Source organism: Bos indicus x Bos taurus, chromosome 17 (genome assembly GCF_003369695.1).
Source record: "Bos indicus x Bos taurus breed Angus x Brahman F1 hybrid chromosome 17, Bos_hybrid_MaternalHap_v2.0, whole genome shotgun sequence".
NCBI lineage: Eukaryota > Metazoa > Chordata > Mammalia > Artiodactyla > Bovidae > Bos > Bos indicus x Bos taurus.
In genome coordinates this window covers 36,347,817-36,367,367 of record NC_040092.1, presented here as the reverse complement: position 1 = coordinate 36,367,367, position 19,551 = coordinate 36,347,817, and the positions used below count along the sequence as shown (strand labels likewise).

The window sequence follows — 19,551 nt, the reverse complement described above, 5'->3', positions numbered from 1 at the left end:
CTAATACAAGTTTAAGAATAAATAAGATAGGTTATTCTTTTAATCCTTCTACATTACAAGTCTGTTCCTATTATTCCCAGTTCATAAAATTAATTAGTAATTTATCTTCTATAAATTTAGGATTCTTACAAATTTCCCATTTGTAGACTACTTAAGGATATTTCGCTGGTAATTTATCAGTATAATTATATATAATTGTACAAACAGAATTGGTATTCATAAAAATAATAAAAAAATGCAACGTCAGTGAGTATTAAGCTTATTTGATTGCAGTTAAAACATCTTAAATCAATATCACTGTATACTTATGATGCCGAAAATCAATTAGGACTTCAGAAACCAAAGCTGTTTTACTCAATACACACAGAAGTCGCTCATTCGTGTCTGACTCTTTGCAACCCCATGGATTGTAGCCCACCAGGCTCCTTGGTCCATGGGATTTTCCAGGCATGAATACTGGAGTGGGTTGCCTTTTCCTTCTCTAGGGGATCTTCCTGACCCAGGGATCGAACCCGGGTCTCCCGCATTGTAGGTAGATGCTTTACCATCTGAGCTACTAGGGAAGCCCATCAAAAACACAGAAGAGTAGTAGTAAGTTTCAGAAGGATGTCAGTTGAGATCTTTTATAGATGAAATCTACTTCCTAGAAGTCAACTCGCCAATTATATGCACAGCTGGAGACAAGAGGCTGCAAAAAAAGGTCCATCTGGAAAATATCTTGGGTACACAATTAGATCCAGTTATTCTGTGTCTGTGGATTTAAAATGATCATCATCCACGGTGGAATAGATGTGTTCCTCGTTGCTTAGAAAATCCACAGCTAGCTTGATTGAGGCTACAGACATGTTTTGGAGTTGGTTCTTGAGATCCTGAAAGTTCAATCCTTCAGGTCTTGGGCAAGACTTGATCAAATTCAGCACCTGGTTCTGGGCCACAGTGAGGCCATTTGCTTGTATGAAGTTATTCCCACCAAAGTTCCCAGCTTCATCCATTCCTGGATTGCTGATAGGTGCTCTCCCTGCTGAAGGCTGGCTGTTCGACTTGATCAGCATCATGTGTACATTGACTACTTCCAGAATGTTTTACTCAGTAGTGCATTTAAAATCTAGTCTCTCCTCAAATTTCTGACAAACCATCCTCCTTCACCACTCAGTGGACTTTCCTTCAGCTACACAAAGAAAATAAATCATCATAAATGGAGCATGTTTCATTTATCATAACAAACCTACAAATTTCTTGCATCTATAACCATGTCTTCCTGTGCCCACTGGTTATATTAGAAGAACTGGTTGTCTTTCTAACTAAAATTTCCCCCCACTTATGTTTTCTATCACTTCTACATTTTTAGTAGCCTTGTAAAGTTAGTTTAATCATCTCTCCCTTTTGTCTTAATCCTCTCTGTTTCCACTCTGTATCTCCCATCATTTATACATTCTTAATTCTCACTAATATAAATAATATATTATAAATGTACAAAAATAAAACAAAAGACAAAAAAGCAAAAACAAACACAATGCCTCTATGGACTTCCCTTCATTCTTCAGCTACAGACCATCCTGGACTTTTCTTTCCCAATTACATTTCTCCCATTCCAATTTTACCTGTTCATATACTTGTCAGTCATCATCTCCTTCCTTGAATAACTTAAAATGTACTTCCAAGCCAAGAATGTGTTTCTTTTGAAGTCAATGTTTTCACCTATGTCTGTTCATCTGGTGGATATTGTCAAAATAACTGCCTGATTTGACCTTATTTATTTCTTCAATTGTTTACAATATTCAGTTCTATAGTATTCAATGCTTATATATTATTTGAATGATGACTTATACATAGGCTGGTGATTTATAAATTTATACATCTTGTTGAAATATCTCCCATGAATTCCAGACACTTTGACCATCATCCTACTTTGCATCATCAGAGTGATATTCAAAGTAAAATCAGAGTTGAATATCAAACCCATAAAATTTCAGGGTTTTTGCTCTTAAGAAACAGCATTATTTTAAGTGTCTAAACAACTAAAAGGATGAAGAGATGAAGAAGATGAGAAAGATGATCAAAGACATAAGGGAAGATCAAAAGTTTAATTTTAGACATGATAAGTGGGCTGTTATTAGATATTCATGTAGAGATGTCAAAAATAAAGCTGAATATTTGAATCTGAAATTCAATGCTGAGGATTAGCTAGAGATACAAATTTGAAAGTCTTCAGGAAAAACATGGCACCTAAGACCAGAAGACTAGGTAAGGTGAGCAAAGGAATAAGGTGAACAGAAGAAAGATAAGGATTCAATAGCTAGGAAACTAGTAGCTAGAAATTGAGGAGACATGAAAGAATTGGTAAAGGAGATAGAAAAAGAGCAGCCAGACAAGAGAAAAATGCACAGCGGGACAGCACCAGAAGGCAAGCCAAAAAAGGATAAAAGTGCTTCTTACTTGGCCATCTTCCTTATGTTAGAGATAATGCCATTCTTCTAGTGGCTCACAACCTTGAGATCATCCTCATCAGTTCTGTGTCTCACATCAATACTTAATCTATCCAGAAACCTTTTTAGTTATAACTAGTTTTGCAACTCTACTGGTACTGCACCATTCTGAGCCATCACCTCCCATTAGGATTCCTGCAATATCTTCTCTATTGGTCCCTCTAATTTTGTCCTTTCCTTGTTCAAACTATTCTCTATAGGCAAAATGAGTCTGTTTAAATGTAATTCACATGGAAGAAACTCTCAATGTGTATTTCAGCTCTCTCAGTGCAAAAACAAAAGCACTAACCAATGCCCTCAGTGCTAGTCTGTCTACAGCTCTTATTTTCTTGACTGACCTTTGTATTAAATTCCTCTTACTCAGCCTGCCCAATTACACATGTTTCCTTGGCATTTTTGACAGTGTCAAGACCTGCTGTATCACAGTTTGCAATTGTTTTTCTCTCTTAAAACATGTTTTCCCCAGATATATGCTTGGATCATCCTCTCAAAATTCCCCTCAAAATTTTATTCAAAATTATTTATCATTGTAGACCTGTATGAAATTGTAGTCACTCCAAACTACACCTTGTATGGTATATCTTTTGCTAGGTAGAACTTATTGCCATTTATGCAATAATCATGGTTCATGATATTTTTGTTTGTTTTGTTCATCATTTATCACTTAGAGCAGTGTCTGGCACATCAGATCAGATCAGATCAGTCAGTCTTGTCCGACTCTTTGCGACCCCATGAATCACAGCACTCCAGGCCTCCCTGTCCATCACCAACTCCCGGAGTTCACTCAGACTCACGTCCATCGAGTCAGTGATGCCATCCAGCCATCTCATCCTCTGTCATCCCCTTCTCCTCCTGCCCCAATCCCTCCCAGCATCAGAGTCTTTTCCAATGAGTCAACTCTTTGCATGAGGTGGCCAAAGTACTGGAGTTTCAGCTTTAGCATTATTCCCTCCAAAGAAATCCCAGGGCTGATCTCCTTCAGAATGGACTGGTTGGATCTCCTTGCAGTCCAAGGGACTCTCAAGAGTCTTCTCCAACACCACAGTTCAAAAGCATCAATTCTTCGGCACTCAGCCTTCTTCACAGTCCAACTCTCACATCCATACATGACCACAGGAAAAACCATAGGAGTGATCAGTACACATTTGCTTAAAGAATGAATGATTAAATGAATGAAAAAGTGTAAAAATAGAAGGAGAGAAATAGAGATAATTTTTTCATTAGTAACCATTTAAAATTTAAATCAACTTGTCCTATAATTATGAAACAATAATGTACTTTTAAAGCATGTAATTATTATTTATAAATATATATAATTTTTATTAGGAATTTTAGTTTAAATGAGCAACATATACTCTAAATTAAAAGTACATAATAATTAAAAAATAATTAATTAACAGAATACAGTCCAGAATTTAAACACGAAGTCTTGATGGGCTAAGATAAGAGATTTAGAATATAAAACATTAGCTTAATAGAATTATACATTTGGTTAGCATGTTTCAATGAATACACATCTATCAAGATGCATTTTTAAAAATTTTACAATTCATTTAATGGCAACTGGTAATCATCAACCTAGCAATGGTTATCTTCAAATGTTATCACACTCACTGTGCTACCATTTCTCAAGGTTGATCAGATACCTAGAATCACAGACACTTCCCACACAAGATGCATCATATGAATCAGACCTGGTTTATCACCAGCATTTATAAAACCAGACCTAGGTAAAGAACTAGGTCTGGGGACACAAGCCTAGTCTTAATATAAGGGAATGTTTAGTTTGTCAATATGCATTTTTATTCTCAATCTGACTCTGGGATGAATACTTGCAGCAAAATAACTATTCATATTTTTACTATGTTTATAAATGCTATCAAAATTTATTGACATTCATATAATTCTGCATATCTGTGTGTGACTTTTAGTTAGAAACATATTTTAAAATTATTTTTAGTTTTAGAACCTGAAAGCTTTACGCAGAGTACACTGCCTGAGTATTAATCGAGAAGTTGTAGAGTTCACAATTTCTACCTGAAAACTCGAAAGCAAACAAATTCTTCTGGGGTTGCCTGGTAACTAATAAGGTGTATGTCAAATTGAAAGACCAGTCTGACTGAAGCAGCTTTGAATAAATAATAGAATTATTGTCAACTTTAGCCTCAGAGAAGCAAGACAGGGAACAATTTTAAGCTAAACTGAAGGAAAGACATTTGAAATATCTTTGTGTGTGTGTTTTAGTGAATTCTCCATTGCTTGCCATTAAACATTTTTCCTCACCAAAAGCATAGAATTAACATAAAGACACTAATAGCAAATTCTGAAGATGTGATTTAATATCTGTTGGGATTAAATAAAATGGACGAAGACATTTTGGAGACGCACTAATGTATTTATTATTCATTAAGTATTTATTTATAAAATCATTTGTGCAATGTATTGGTTTCTTAGAAACATTTATGTACACTAAGTATGATTACTGCTCTGATGAAAGATTTGACATGTGTCTTTAAAGTGAGAATTATGTTACAATGACTCTTGGATATATGTACAGTGAAATATTTTGACAAGACTTTAAAGTGTTACTTTATATCACACTGTTGATAAAATGCTTACAAACTTTGAACTATTTTTGTTTTATTTCCAGCAGGAAAAAAGTCAAGAACGTTCAAGAATCAAAGGTAAGGAGTAACAATTTTAAGATCATAGTTTTATACAGTTGAGTAAGTATATAAGAAAAAGAATTGATGCTACCTTGAAAGTATAATTGAAATGAGAAAAACAATAAAACTTCACAATTTTCAACATGATTTTAAAGTCATTGTGAAAGCTTTGGGAACTCTCCAAGGCAATTGAAGTTTGTCAAGGTTTCCTTTCTTCATACAGTGTTTTTGGAAAATTCAACACAACTTTCTGTTCATTCCCTGAGATATTTTCATTTAATTCCTCCACCAACCATTGTCTATAACAGTAGGTGTTCTGTTACATCTATAATTTAGGAGATGATCCTTTTAAAACTATGCTTTGTGGAGAACCAACTATTTAGTCACTGCCATCTCACTATATTTTCTCTGAAAGAGCAAGAATATATATATATATATATATATATATATATATATTAGAAGTTGGTGATAACTTTTTCTATGGCATAGTCAGTCTTAGTCTGACATAGGAAGTTTCTTTACCTCACAAAGAGAATCTTATTTGAAATGCATTAATTGAGATAATATTATTCTAAGTAGATTGTTATACATCAACAAAAAGTTTCCATTAGTGTGTGCTTCTACTGATTGTAATGATAGAAATTTCACAGATTTTTCCAGGTTTAATCCTTTTGGTCTGTCCATTCTTATTTTATGTTGTGGGCATCCTTGGCCACTTATTCCTTCCCCAACGTGTAGTAGTCCCAAATCTGACAATGGAGCAAAACACAATTGTGCTCTGTTATTTATTGATTTTATTGAAGTATAGTTGATTTACAGTATTGTGCCAATTTCTGCTGTATAGCAGTGATTTCATATACGTGTGTGTGTGTATACATTCTTTTTCATTTTTTTCCATATAGTTTATCACAGGATATTGAATATGGTTCCCTGTGCCACACTGTAGGAGCCTGTTGTTTGCCTATTTTGTTTATAGTTCGGGATAGTCCATTAATCCCAAACTCCTAGTTTATCCAACCATCTTTGCCTTGGTAACCACGATCTGTTTCAGTTTTGTAGATAGGTTTATTTGTGTCATATTTTAGATTCCATATATAAGTGATATCATATGACATTTGTCTTTCTCTACCTTACTTCACCTAGCGTGATAATCTCTAGGTCCATCCATGTTGTGGCAAATAATGAAATAGCTTTATTTCATTCACTTTATGGCCGAGTATATATATTTGTTATATATACTGTTTCTCCACTCATCTGTCTATGTACATTTAGGTTGTTTCCATATCTTGGCAATTGCAAATAGTGCTATTAACAGAGGGGTGCATGTATCACTTTGAATTATGATGCTCCATATGCCCAGCAGTAGGATTGCTGGATCATAGATCAACTTTATTTATATTTTTTTGACCTCCATACTGTTTTCCATAGTGGCTGCACCAGATTACATTCCCACCAACCATATAGGAAGTTTCCATTTTCTCCACACCCTCGAAATATTTGTTATTTGTAGACTTTTTAATGTTTGCTGTTCTGATTGGAGTAAGGTCATTGTAGCTTTGATTTGTATTTAATTATTAGCAATTCTGTGCAACTTTTCATGTGTATGTTGACAACTGTCATGTTTTTATTCCATCCATTTTGCATAGGAAAATATTTTTTTAGAGCTTTTTGGAGTTTTACACAAATAAATTTAAAAAATATAACTGTGGAGAAGTTACAAAGATTACATGTATTTCTGAAATGATAAAAGGATAGTTACATTCTTGAGGGTGGCTAGATTGATGTTACCAATTTTGCTTACTTAAGTCCAAATATAATCTCCTCTGTGCATTTTCTCACAACTGACTGATTTACACAATTTTTTTCTTGTTTGATCATATGTGTGTTTATATTACAGAAAAATATGAAAAGACATACTTAACAATTTTTACTATGTTTATTTTGTTCAAATGAATTAGGTAAGACTACCTTTCCAGGGATTCCCAAAATGTGTTCTTTTTCAGCAAACTTAGGTATATCTTGTTATTTTATAATTGAATTCATTACATTGATTTATCCTCAAGACACTCATATTAACTCAAAGTTTTGTACTTTGTGTTGCAAAAGGAAATTTCTATTCCAAGAGGTGCTATGTGATGTTAATTTAAGTGATACATGCATTTTAAGCATATTGATGGCACATCTTCCTTCTTATAAAGGGGCCTAGTGTTTCAGATTAACCTTAAATCATATTTATAATTCCATTATAATCAGTATAGTTTTCCTTTCAATGCTTTATTGCCTTGGAGTACATAAATTAAATCATCTGAAGTAGTAGAAATTATGCTTTTTCAACTATTTTCTGGGAACATGTTTTCTTTTATAATGTAATAAAAATTTCAAGATGATGCTTGTCACTTCTGTCATTCTTATTGGCTAACACATGGTTCAGAATCTTCACATAATGTCTGCTAGACTACTGAATTGTAAGTAAAATAAATCAGAGATATATAGTTACATCAAGACTTGCTGTCTAGCTCTACTTAGAAGAACTCTACATTTTTTCTTAAACAGTTATTGGAATCACCTTATAATATTATCTTACTGGAAATTATGAATGGCCATTTAAAATATTTAAAAATCATTGTGACTCAAAAAATATTGAGTCACAAAAGCAATGTCTTACCCATTATTAGATAACAAAATTCTGAAAATCAAATACTGTACCTTTCTTGGTCACTAGTACTTGAAATGTAGACTATGGCCTCATTTGATCTTAGTAAACATTTCTCAACTAGTAATTCTCTGGACTTCCTGACTAATTGCTAATCTTATTTGCTGGAACATGTTTATTACATTGCCAAGAATTATGCAGTCTTTAATCTTTTAATTCCTTGCATTTGGTGCCTGTTTATGCTTGAAACACCAATCCCAACCTCATGATATCAGTGACCTGAAATTACATTAATTTACATAGCAATGAAAATCCAATGAAAAAACAATTCCTATTTCTTCTGTGTATACATATATTGAAATGCTTGGAAACCTGCAATTCTATCTTTAATTGATTATTTGATATTCACATGCTTTTATTCTAATATTATTTTGGAAAGTCATACTAATCCATATTTTCAAACTCTAGAATTATATTTCAATGAAATTCAACTGACAAGACGTGTCTTGGTTCAATAGTCAGTACAGATTCTCAACTGATTTTCATCTGTGTATGGCCTGTTGTTAAATGAGACAAAGATTAATCTATTCAGTACACAATTTTGAGGTTTCCAGTTGTGTAAGAGGTCCTTCTTTACAGCTACATTAAAGAATATAGCAGAGAAATAAAGAGCCCCACGGGTTTGAAAGAATGATCAAAACTTTTCAGGAAACAATTTTTCACACTGTTCTTCAGTGACTTAAAAGCTGAGTTAAAATAGAGCACATTATGCATTAAAACCCAATGAGAATTCTGTAAATATGATCCAGAAGTAATGTCTTCTATAAAGATCACAACAAATCAATTATCATCTGCCAGTATTTCTCAGGGGAGTATTTTAATAGTTTTTGAGGAAAATTTAAGTCAACTATGCTTTACAAATAGCTTAGAAACTCTGTCAACTTCATTGAGGTTTTACTTTTCCAAAGTAAAACTGAAGTTTTACTACAGTTAGAAGGATGTAATCACTGTGGACAGTTTTGTGTGTTATGCTGTGGCATGCTCCTCAGCACTGGCTTCACTCTCTTCTGTCGATAAAAGAATGTTTGTCCATTCACCAAAATGATCCAATTGTCTTTATCATAGATATTCCCTCCTCTATTCTCACATGGATAGTCTTGGCTCTTCCATTCAGAAGTGTTAAAAATAAAGCATGTTCTCCTTTCATGGCTATTTATATTTTGTTAAGACTGAACATTTGGGGGCAATGAGGACTAAAGTCAATTACCTAATAATCATTTATAGGTTATATTATTAATACCTGTCTTTTGTTAAGTATCTAACAGATGTCAGACACTGTGCTGATCTCTTTATATATATTATTTTAATCTTCAACCACACATTATTTGTAAGAATTATCGTCCAAATACGTCTGCATTTTGAGAAATCACATTCAAAGTGATTCAGATCAATGTTATCATTCTTATTCTATTAAAAGGGATCATAGCTTGTTTAGCTAAACCCCAATTGTACAGTAGGTAAATTTAGCATGTTGTTATTCTCAGTGTTTTTTCCATGTTCATAAACTTGATATATATGGATTTTTCTATTCACATATTATTTTCTTTAATGTCATGGTGCATATATTTTTCCTACTGCTAATTTATATAAAAACTGCTCAGTACTTTGTAACATCAAGAAAAAAATAGAAAATGGCACATGTAACTGTGCTATTTTAAGGGACATATGTAAGAATTATGCCAACTTGGTCACTAAATACAAGTGACTTACACCCTCCAGAGGTAATTCCTCTTCTATGGTAAATATTACCATAACATAACATGTGACATAAAAAATCCTTTACATGTCTCAAAGGCTAAGGCTTATACTTCTATAAGGATGTTGAACAATGTCATTATACTATTAAAAAACATATCCTGCAAAAGTCTATGATTCTAAATAGGTTCTGTATGGCAAATATTATGTCATATACATTTGTGTATATGAAAAATGTAAGCTGCACAATTGCTCTTTCTATGGTACATACCTTCTTCACTATTGAGCAATAACAGAAATCATTATGTCAAGACCATACTTGATTTGATTAAAAGAGTGTATTTGGGACAATAAATGCCATTAAAGAATGATGCCTGCAGTCTTTATGCAGATAAATGCACATACAAACTATTTTCTATTTATTTTTAAACACTCATGAGTTCAGATTCTCCTTTATTTCCCACATTACAAAATTAGCAACTGAAAACACTAAAAATTATCTAATATATAATCTGAAATAGACAGGAATGTATTTCTCAATGAGCCTAAGGGGTGTTGCTATGAGTTTGAAATTCTAAACTCTTAATTTACATTTCCTAAATATCCAAATACCCTTCATTAGAATAATCTCACAGAGTTCCTGAGGTCAGCTAACTTCTTCAAGTTTAGGTAGCTAGTCAGGAACAGTGAGCATGGAGAGACTGATCTTCAAATCCTTATTCATAAAGGCCATTGGATATATTACATTAACAAATGAAAATATCATGTACAATTGTAAGGTGATAATTCATATACACGAGCCCTTAATAAGACTCTTTTGTCTAATTGTTGCATTTCTTTATGTTCAGGAAACAAAATGTAGCCAGCACAATTAGTAATACCTGATATGGAGATTCTTACAATTACCTGAAGTTCAGAGTCACTGTATTTCTAATGGATTACAATATCATACATACTGAACAGTAGGCTCTTTGATATTCAATTTAGAAAGCTATTGCTGAGGGAAATAATGATTTGTAGCTATTTATGAAAACTGTGGGTTTTGTCAATCATAATCAATAGTTAGAAGCCTTAGAAAGTCCACGTACCGAAAGACAGGAAAACTCACCTCTAAAATTGTCAACTTAGCTGAAAGATAACTGTCCGACTCTTTGCAACCCCATGGACTGTAGCCCACCAGGCTCCTCAGTCCATGGAATTTTCCAGGCAAGAGTACTAGAGTGGGTTGCCATTTCCTTCTCCAGAGGATCTTCCCAATCCAGGGATCGAACCCGGGTCTCCTGCACCGTAGGCAGACGCTTTACCCTCTGAGCCACCAGAGGGCTCTAACTGAAAGATGGATAGATTTATTTATTTATTTGTTTTTGGCAAATGACAATGCTGTATAAATGCCAGACAGGTGTTCTTCTGACAATAATTCTTAAAAAAATTAAATGTTGTAAAATAATGTGAAGAAAAATAGTTCTATACATAACCCACTCCAGCATTCTTACCTGGAGAATTCCATGGACAGAGGAGCCTGGCAAACTGCAGTCCATAGGGTTGCAGAGTTGGATGCAACTGAGTGACTATCACACTCACTATGCTATACCTATTGCTTTATATCAGATCAATTCTATTTGCACTCTATTTATTTTCTTAAATGCACTTTTGAAATTAAATGGAGGCAATGTGTATTCTCATGAATAATTATTGATTACCTTGCAACAATATATCAATGTCATATATGCAGAACTTAATAATGTATGATTGACTAGCAACTCTTTAATAATATAAGCACTTCAAATATTTTAATTCATTTCATTTTACATATAACTTAACAATACAAATACAAATTGATTGCTGCATAATGAATCAATAAAATGTAATTTCTAATTATAGTGAACACATTGAGAAAATTTCTGATTTCATTAGCTGAAATTTGCTCTATAGAAATAGATCTTTCACTGTTAAAAACAGTGATCACATCTCTTTATGTGGGTGATATTTTGTGATTTTTCATGTTAAAGTGAGTGAGTTTGGAAACAAAAATGATAATACATAGATGCAAATTCTGGAAGTTACTATAAACATAAAATAGTCACTGATACTTCGACAAACTTTCAAACATAACAATTTAAGTTCTAATGTGTAACTCTGTAGAAGAAAAATAAATTACTGGAAATATACTCCCTACAAGTAATATAAATGATGCCTCAAACTGTCTTCTTACATAACTTTTTAGTGGTAAAGATTTCAATGTAAGTAGTAACTTTCCCCTCAGGATGAATATGCATCCTCCATTCTTAAAAAAGTTCATTAAACAACTTGATCCAATTTTAGATGATCTCTTTTTAAACTTAAAGATGTAATTTATTTTTTAATTGTTGGCACATCTTCCAGTTCTCATAATTACAATTTTTTGTGGGTCTTATGGTGAGATAATTAAGACTTAGCCTCTTTGCAACTCTCAATATATGATAGTGTTATTAACTTTAGTCAGTATGCTACACATTAGATTCCAAGGATTTATTCATCATATAGCTGGAAGTTTAGATTCAGATTACTTCCATATCTTGGCTATTATGAATATGCTGCAATAAATATGAGAGTACATATGTTTTTAATATCTTATTTTCATTTCTTTTGGGTAATACCCAGAAGTAGAATTGCTGGATCATATTGTAATTCCATTTTCGATTTTTTGAGGTACCTTTTCCATAATGGCTGAACCAATTTGCACTCCCAGCAATAATGCACAAATATTCCCTGTTCTTCAACCAATTTTAGATGATCTTGATGCATGTTCTCCTGTCATAGCAGCAGGAAGACAAATATCCTTCTTTACCTATTGATGCCATTCTCATCAACCAAGAGAAGCTTCAAAATATATCTGATTGTGTTTCTCATTTATGCCAAGAATCAGTTTATATTATGCCAAACACATTATCTTTCCTTCTCCATTTTGCATACATTCTCTGTTTTTCTGAAGGATATTCATAAATCATCTTATTCAATGGGTCATTTATTTTGGTTTCAGGATGATTAATTTTGAGGGCATTTTGTCCACCAGGAAGCAATGCTACTTAAAAGAAATCAAGGTGTAATAGGTCTGATGATGGGAAAACATCCCACAATAACTATATTTATTTACTATAAATAATGATTTAATGCATCATAGGATATCAAATGAATATTGTTTAGGCCTTTCTTTGCGTGGTTTTTAAATTACTACTTTTCCCTGCAAAGTAACATCCCAATAGTGATCTTCCCTTCAAACACCAATACAAAATATCCTTATTTTATACTTTTAACAAAACAGAAATGCCAAATTCTTTCAATTTGAAAGAATTGAAAGTCATTTTCTGAGAAATTACAGTTAATAGTAACCAAACTGTGCTTGAAGACTTAATTTATTTAACGTGAAACAGTAACTTTGCTTACTTGCAATGGTTAGACTTTATGAAAGAGCTGTTCAAAAACAGTCATATGAACATCACTTTTTTTTCTGAAAAATATCTTATCTTCTAATGAAAAACTATATGTTCTATCAGTTTTTCCTTTTGTTTTTGTCTCCCCTGCTAGAGGAGAAACAGGAAATTTTCTTTTATTTAATAAAGTGTATTTATTATACTTGGGCTTTAAAATATATATATTTCTTCTTTATAACCCAGGGTCTTAACATAACATTTAATGTATTAATATTTAAGTATTGGTAAGTTGCTTGATTCCCTTCGTGGATCCCAGTCTTATCATGGCAAAGGGGCTTGCGTAACTCAATGAGCTGTGAGACAAACCCTTGCAGGGCCATCAGAGATGGATGGATCAGAGTGAAGAGTTCTTATAAGACATGGTCCACTGGAGAAGGGAATGGCAGCCCACTCCGATATTCTTGCTGTGGAAGAAAGAAAGAAAGTGAAGTCGCTGAGTCATGTCCGACTCTTTGCGAGTCCATGGACTGTAGCCTACCAGGCTCCTCCATCCATGGAATTTTCCCGGCAAGAATACTGGAGTGGGTTGCCATTTCCTTCTCCAATTCTTGCTGTGCTGCTGCTGCTGCTGCTAAGTCGCTTCAGTCATGTCTGACTCTGTGTGACCCCTTAGATGGCAGCCCACCAGGCTCCTCTGCCCCTGGGATTCTCCAGGCAAGAATACTGGAGTGGGTTGCCATTTCCTTCTCCAATGCATGAAAGTGAAAAGTGAAAGTAAAGTCGCTCAGTCGTGCCCAACTCTTAGCGACCCCATAGATGGCAGCCTACCAAGCTCCTCTGCCCATGGGATTTTCCAGGCAAGAGTACTGGAGTCAGTTGTCATTGCCTTCTCTGATCCTTGCTGTGAGAATCCCATGAATAGTATGAAAAGGAAAAAGATATGACATCGGAAGATGAGCCCTCCCAGGTTGGAAAGTGTCCAATGTGTTATTAGGATGAGTGGAGGGCAATTACTAATAGCCCCAGAAAAATTAAGTAGATGGTCCAAAGCAGAAAAAATGCTCAGTTGTGTATATGCCTGCTGGTGAAAATAAAGTCCAATGTTGTAAATAACAATGTTGCATAGGAATCTAGAATGTTAGGTCCATGAATCAAGGTAAACTGGATATCTTCAAGGCAAGAGTGAACATCAGAATCTTAGGTATCAGTGAACTAAAATGGATGGAGACAGCAAATTTGAATCAGGTGTACACTAAATAGACCACTGTGGGCAAGAATCCCTTATCAGAAATAGAGTAATACTCACAGTCAAACAAAGCATCTGAAATACAGTAATTCAGTGCAATCTCAAAAACAACGGAACAATCTCAGTTTGTTTCCAAGGTAAACCATTCAACATCACAACAATCCAAATCTATGCCGAACAAGTAATGCTGAAGAAGCTGAAGCTGAATGGCTCTATGAAGACCTACATGACCTTCTAGACCTAACACCATGCCCCCCCGCTCCTCAAATGTCCTTTTCATAAAGGAGATTGGAATGATGCAAAAGTAAAAAGTCAAGAGATACCCGGGGTATTAGGCAAGTTTGGCCTTGGAGTACAAAATGAAGCAGGTCAAAGGCTAGCAGATTTTTATCAAGAGAACTCATTGGTCATAGCAAGTACCATTTCCCACAACACAAAAAAAAAACTCTACACATGTACGTCACCAGGTGGTCAATACTGAAATCAGATTGATTATATCCTTTGCAGCAGAAAATGGAGAAGCTCTATACATTCAGCAAAAACAAGACCTGGAGCTGACTGTGGCTCATAACATGAGCTTTTTACTGAAAAGAAAGAAAGAAAGTGAAGTTATTCATTTGTGTCCAACTCTTTGCGACCCCATGGACTGTAGCCTACCAGGCTCCTCCATCCATGGGATTCTCCAGACAGGAATACTGGAGTGGGTTGCCATTTCCTGGATCTTCACGGCCCAGGGATTGAACCCGGGTGTCCCATGTTGCAAGCAGATGCTTTACCCTCTGAGCTACTAGGGAAGCAAAATTCAGGCTTAAATTGAAGAAAGTAAGAAAAACCATTAAGCCATTCATGTATGACTTAGATCCCGTATGATTGTACAATGGAGGTGATAAGTAGATTCAAGGAATTAAATCTGGTAGACAGAATGCATAAAGAACTATGGATGGAAGTTCATAACATCAGAGAAGAGATAGTGACCAGAACTATCCCAAAGAAAAAGAAATAAAAGAAGGCAAAGTGGTTGTCTGAGGAGGCTTTACAAATAGCTGAGAAAACAAGGGAAATGAAAGGCAAGGGAGAAAGGGAAGGATATCCATTCAGTTGGGTGACTGAATGAAGAGTTCCAGAGAATCAGTTCAGTTCAATTCAGTCGCTCAGTCGTGTCCGACTCTTTGCGGACCTTTGTTGGCAAAGTAATTATGTCTCTGCTTTTTAATATGCTATCTAGGTTGGTCATAACTTTCTTTCCAAGGAGTAAGCATCTTTTAATTTCATGGCTGCAATCACCATCTGCAGTGATTTTGGAGCCCACCCTCCCCCACCCCCACCCCCGCAAAAAAAGTCTGACATTGTTTCCACTAAACAATGAAGTGATGGGAAGTGATGGGAAGTGAAGAGAATAGCAAGGAGAAATAAGAAGACCTCAAAGGAGCAATGCAAAGAAATATATGAAAACAACAGAATGGGAAAGACTGGAAATCTCTTCAAGAAAATTAAAGATATCAAGGGAATAGTTCATGAAAGGATGGACATGAAAAAGGATAGAAATATTTAGGACTTAACAGAAGCAGAAGAGATTAAGAAGAGCTAGCAACAATACATAGAAAATTGTACCAAAACAGGTCTCAATGACCCAGATAACCAAAATGGTGTGGTCACTCATCTAGAACCAGACACTCTGGAATGTGAAGTCAAGTGGGCCTTAGGAAGCATTACTATCAATAAAGCCGGTGGAAGTGATGGAATTCTAGCTGAGCTATTGAAAATCCTAAAAGATGATGATGTTTAAGTGTTTCACTCAATATGTCAGTAAATTTGGAAAACTCAGAAGTGGCCAGAGGACTGGAAAAGATCACTTTCATTACAATCCCAGAGAAGGAGAATGTCACAGAATGTTCAAACCACTGTACAATTGCACTCATTTCACAAGCTAGTAAGGTTATGCTCAAAATTCTTCAAGCTAGGCTTCAGCAGGACATGAACAGAGAACTTCCAAATGTACAAGCTGGTTTTTGAAAAGACAGAGGAGTAAGAGACCGAATTGCCAACATTCATTGTATCATAAAGAAAGCAAGGGAATTCCAGAAAATCATCTGTTTCATTGACTACACTACAGCATTTGACTGTGTGGATCACAATAAACCGTAGAAAATTCTTAAAAAGATGGGAATACAAGACCACCTAACATGTCTCATGAGAAACATTTATGTGGGTAAAGAAACAACTGTTTAGAATCTAATGAAAACAACTGACTGGTTTCAAACTGACAAAGGAGTATGACAAGGATTTATATAGTCACCCTGTTTATTTAACTTATATGAAGAGCATAGCATATGAAATGTCAGGCTGGATGCATCACAAGCTGATATCAAGATTGCCAGATGAGTATCAAAAACCTCAGATATGCAAATGATAGAACTCTAATGGCAGAAAATGAAGAACTAAAGAGCTTTTTGATGAGGGTGAAAGAAGAGAGGAGGATGAAAGAGGAGAGTGGCTTAAAATTCAACATTCAGAAAACTAAGATCATGACATCTGGTCTGATTAGTTCAGTTAGGTTCAGTTCAGTCGCTCAGTCTTGTCCGACTCTTTGCGACCCCATGAATTGCAGCATGCCAGGCCTCCCTGTCCATCACCAACTCCCAGAGTTCACCCAAACCCATGTCCATCGAGTCAGTGATGCCATCCAGCATCCTCTGTCATCCCCTTCTCCTCCTTCCCCCAATCCCTCCCAGCATCAGAGTCTTTTCCAATGAGTCAACTCTTCTCATGAGGTGGCCAAAGTATTGGAGTTTCAGCTTTAGCATCAGTCCTTCCAATGGACACCCAGGACTGATCTCCTTTAGAATGGACTGATTGGATCTCCTTGCAATCCAAGGGACTCCCAATACAGTATACTAACGCATATATATGGAATTTAGAAAGATGGTAACAATAACCCGGTGTACGAGACAGCAAAAGAGACACTGATGTATAGAACAGTCTTATGGACTCTGTGGGAGAGGGAGAGGGTGGGAAGATTTGGGAGAATGGCAATGAAACATGTAAAATATCATGTAGGAAACGAGTTGCCAGTCCAGGTTCGATGCACGATGCTGGATGCTTGGGGCTGGTGCACTGGGAGGGCCCAGAGGGATGGTATGGGGAGGGAGGAGGGAGGAGGGTTCGGGATGGGGAACACATGTATACCTGTGGCAGATTCATTTTGATATTTGGCAAAACTAATACAATTATGTAAAGTTTAAAAATAAAATAAAATTAGAAAAAAAAAAAAAAAGAGTCTTCTCCAGCACCACAGTTCAAAAGCATCAGTTCTTCGGCGCTCAAATTCTTCACAGTCCAACTCTCACATCCATACATGACTACTGGAAAAACCATAGCCTTGACTAGGTGGACCTTTGTTGGCAAAGTAATGTCTCTGCTTTTCAATATGCTATCTAGATTGGTCATAATTTTCCTTCCAAGGAGTCAGTGTCTCTTAATTTCATGGCTGCGATCACCATCTGCTGTGATTTTGGAGCCCCCAAAAATAAAGTCTGACACTGTTTCCCCTGTTTCCCCATCTATTTCCCATGAAGTGATGGGACCAGATGCCATGATCTTCATTTTCTGAATGTTGAGCTTTAAGCCAACTTTTCACTCTCCTCTTTCACTTTCATCAAGAGGCTTTTTAGTTTCTCTTCACTTTCTGCCATAAGTGTGGTGTCATCTGCATATCTGAGGTTATTGATATTTCTCCTGGCAATCTTGATTCCAGCTTGTGCTTCTTCCAGCCCAGAGTTTCTCATGATGTACTCTGCATATAAGTTAAATAAGCAGGGTGACAATATACAGCCTTGACGTTCTCCCTTTCCTATTTGGAACCAGTCTGTTGTTCCATGCCCAGTTCTAACTGTTGCTTCCTAACCTGCATATAGGTTTCTCAAGAGGCAGGTCAGGTGGAGGGGGGGAAAGTGGAAGCAAAGACATTTAATTTTCTTGGGCTCCTAAATCACTGCAGATGTTGACTGTAGTCATGCAATTAAAATATGATTCCTCCTTGGAATAAAAACTATAACAAACTTTGACAGTGTATTAAAAAGCAGAGACATCACTTTGCTGACAAAGGCCACTATAGTCAAAGCTAGTTTTCTTCAGTAGCCATGTATGGATGTGAGAGTTGGACCATAATGAAGGCTGAACATTAAAGAATTGATATATTTGAATTGTGGTTGTGAAGAAGACTATTGAGAGTTCCTTGGACAGCAAGGAGATCAAACCTCTCAATCTTTTTTTAAAAAATTAATTACTTTATTTTTTTTAGAGGCTAATTAGTTTACAATATTGTATTGGTTTTGCCATACATTGGGGGGTTCAGAATAGGGAACAGATGTACACCTGTAGTGGATTCATGTCAAACCAGTCAATCTTAAAGGAAATCAACCCTGAGTATTCTTTGGAAGGACTGATGCTGAAGCTGACACTCCAGTACTTTGACCATCTAATGCCAAAATAGACTCATTGGAAATGACCCTGATGCTGGGGAAGATGAAAACAAAAGGAGAAATAGGCAGCAGAGGATGGGATAGATAGCATCACCGACTCAATGGAAATTAATTTGGGTGAACTCTGGGAGATTGTGGAGGACAGAGGAGCCTGATGTACTGCAGTCAGTGGGGTAGCAAAGAGTCAGACATGATTTAGAGACCATATAACAACAAAGTTGCTTGAATTTTTGAATTATGAAGGATATATGTGTTATTTAAAAATAATTTATAACTCTATGATATTATACTCGGTGACTTCTATGAGACAAATTACACATACTTTCTTTTTTCTGTGACGGATTAGTTAATTTGGAGTTGTACATATTATGTCAAGCACCAAATTATAGCCCTTCTAAATATCGTAAAGCTGTATTTCATAGTTTTAATTCACTTGCTATTGTTTATTTAATTAGTTCTGTCTGACCTTTTTGGGACTGTAGCCCACCAGACTCTTCCATGGAATTTCTGAAGCAAGAATATTAGAGTGGGTTGCCATTTCCTTCTCCAGGGGATCTTCCTGACCCAGGATTGCCCTTCTGCTTCTGTATTGGCAGGTAGATTCTTTACCACTGAGCCATCAGGGAAACCCCTTTTAACTCATTATATATTTAATAATAATTACTTAGATAAAAGATGTAAATGTTTTCTCTGTAAAGTAATGCATATCATTCTACTATAATTACTATTATTGTTAAACCGGTGAATGAATTCCTCATCCACTGAACACTGGAAAACAGGAAAAAAAACCTCTTTTCACAAATGCAATGTTATATTGTGAAATTTTTACTTAATATTTAGTGATGCTTACCTTG

At 35.3% G+C, this 19,551-nt stretch overlaps 1 protein-coding gene and 2 pseudogenes across 4 annotated transcripts in view; 1 reads left to right on the top strand and 2 right to left on the bottom strand.

Moving 5' to 3' along the window:
* Window positions 1–19,551, top strand: part of FSTL5 (follistatin like 5) — a 930,680-nt gene that overhangs the window by 159,767 nt on the left and 751,362 nt on the right. For 2 of the 4 annotated variants that reach the window (XM_027567276.1, XM_027567274.1), the window contains exon 3: window positions 5,140–5,170. In XM_027567276.1, coding sequence (XP_027423077.1) covers window positions 5,140–5,170 — 31 coding nt within the window. Of the gene's footprint in view, window positions 1–5,136; window positions 5,171–19,551 lie in introns of all 4 variants that reach the window. The other 2 variants (XM_027567275.1, XM_027567273.1) reach the window with 1 other exon arrangement.
* On the bottom strand, window positions 727–1,114 carry LOC113907681 (annotated as a pseudogene).
* LOC113875215 lies at window positions 4,184–4,298 on the bottom strand (annotated as a pseudogene).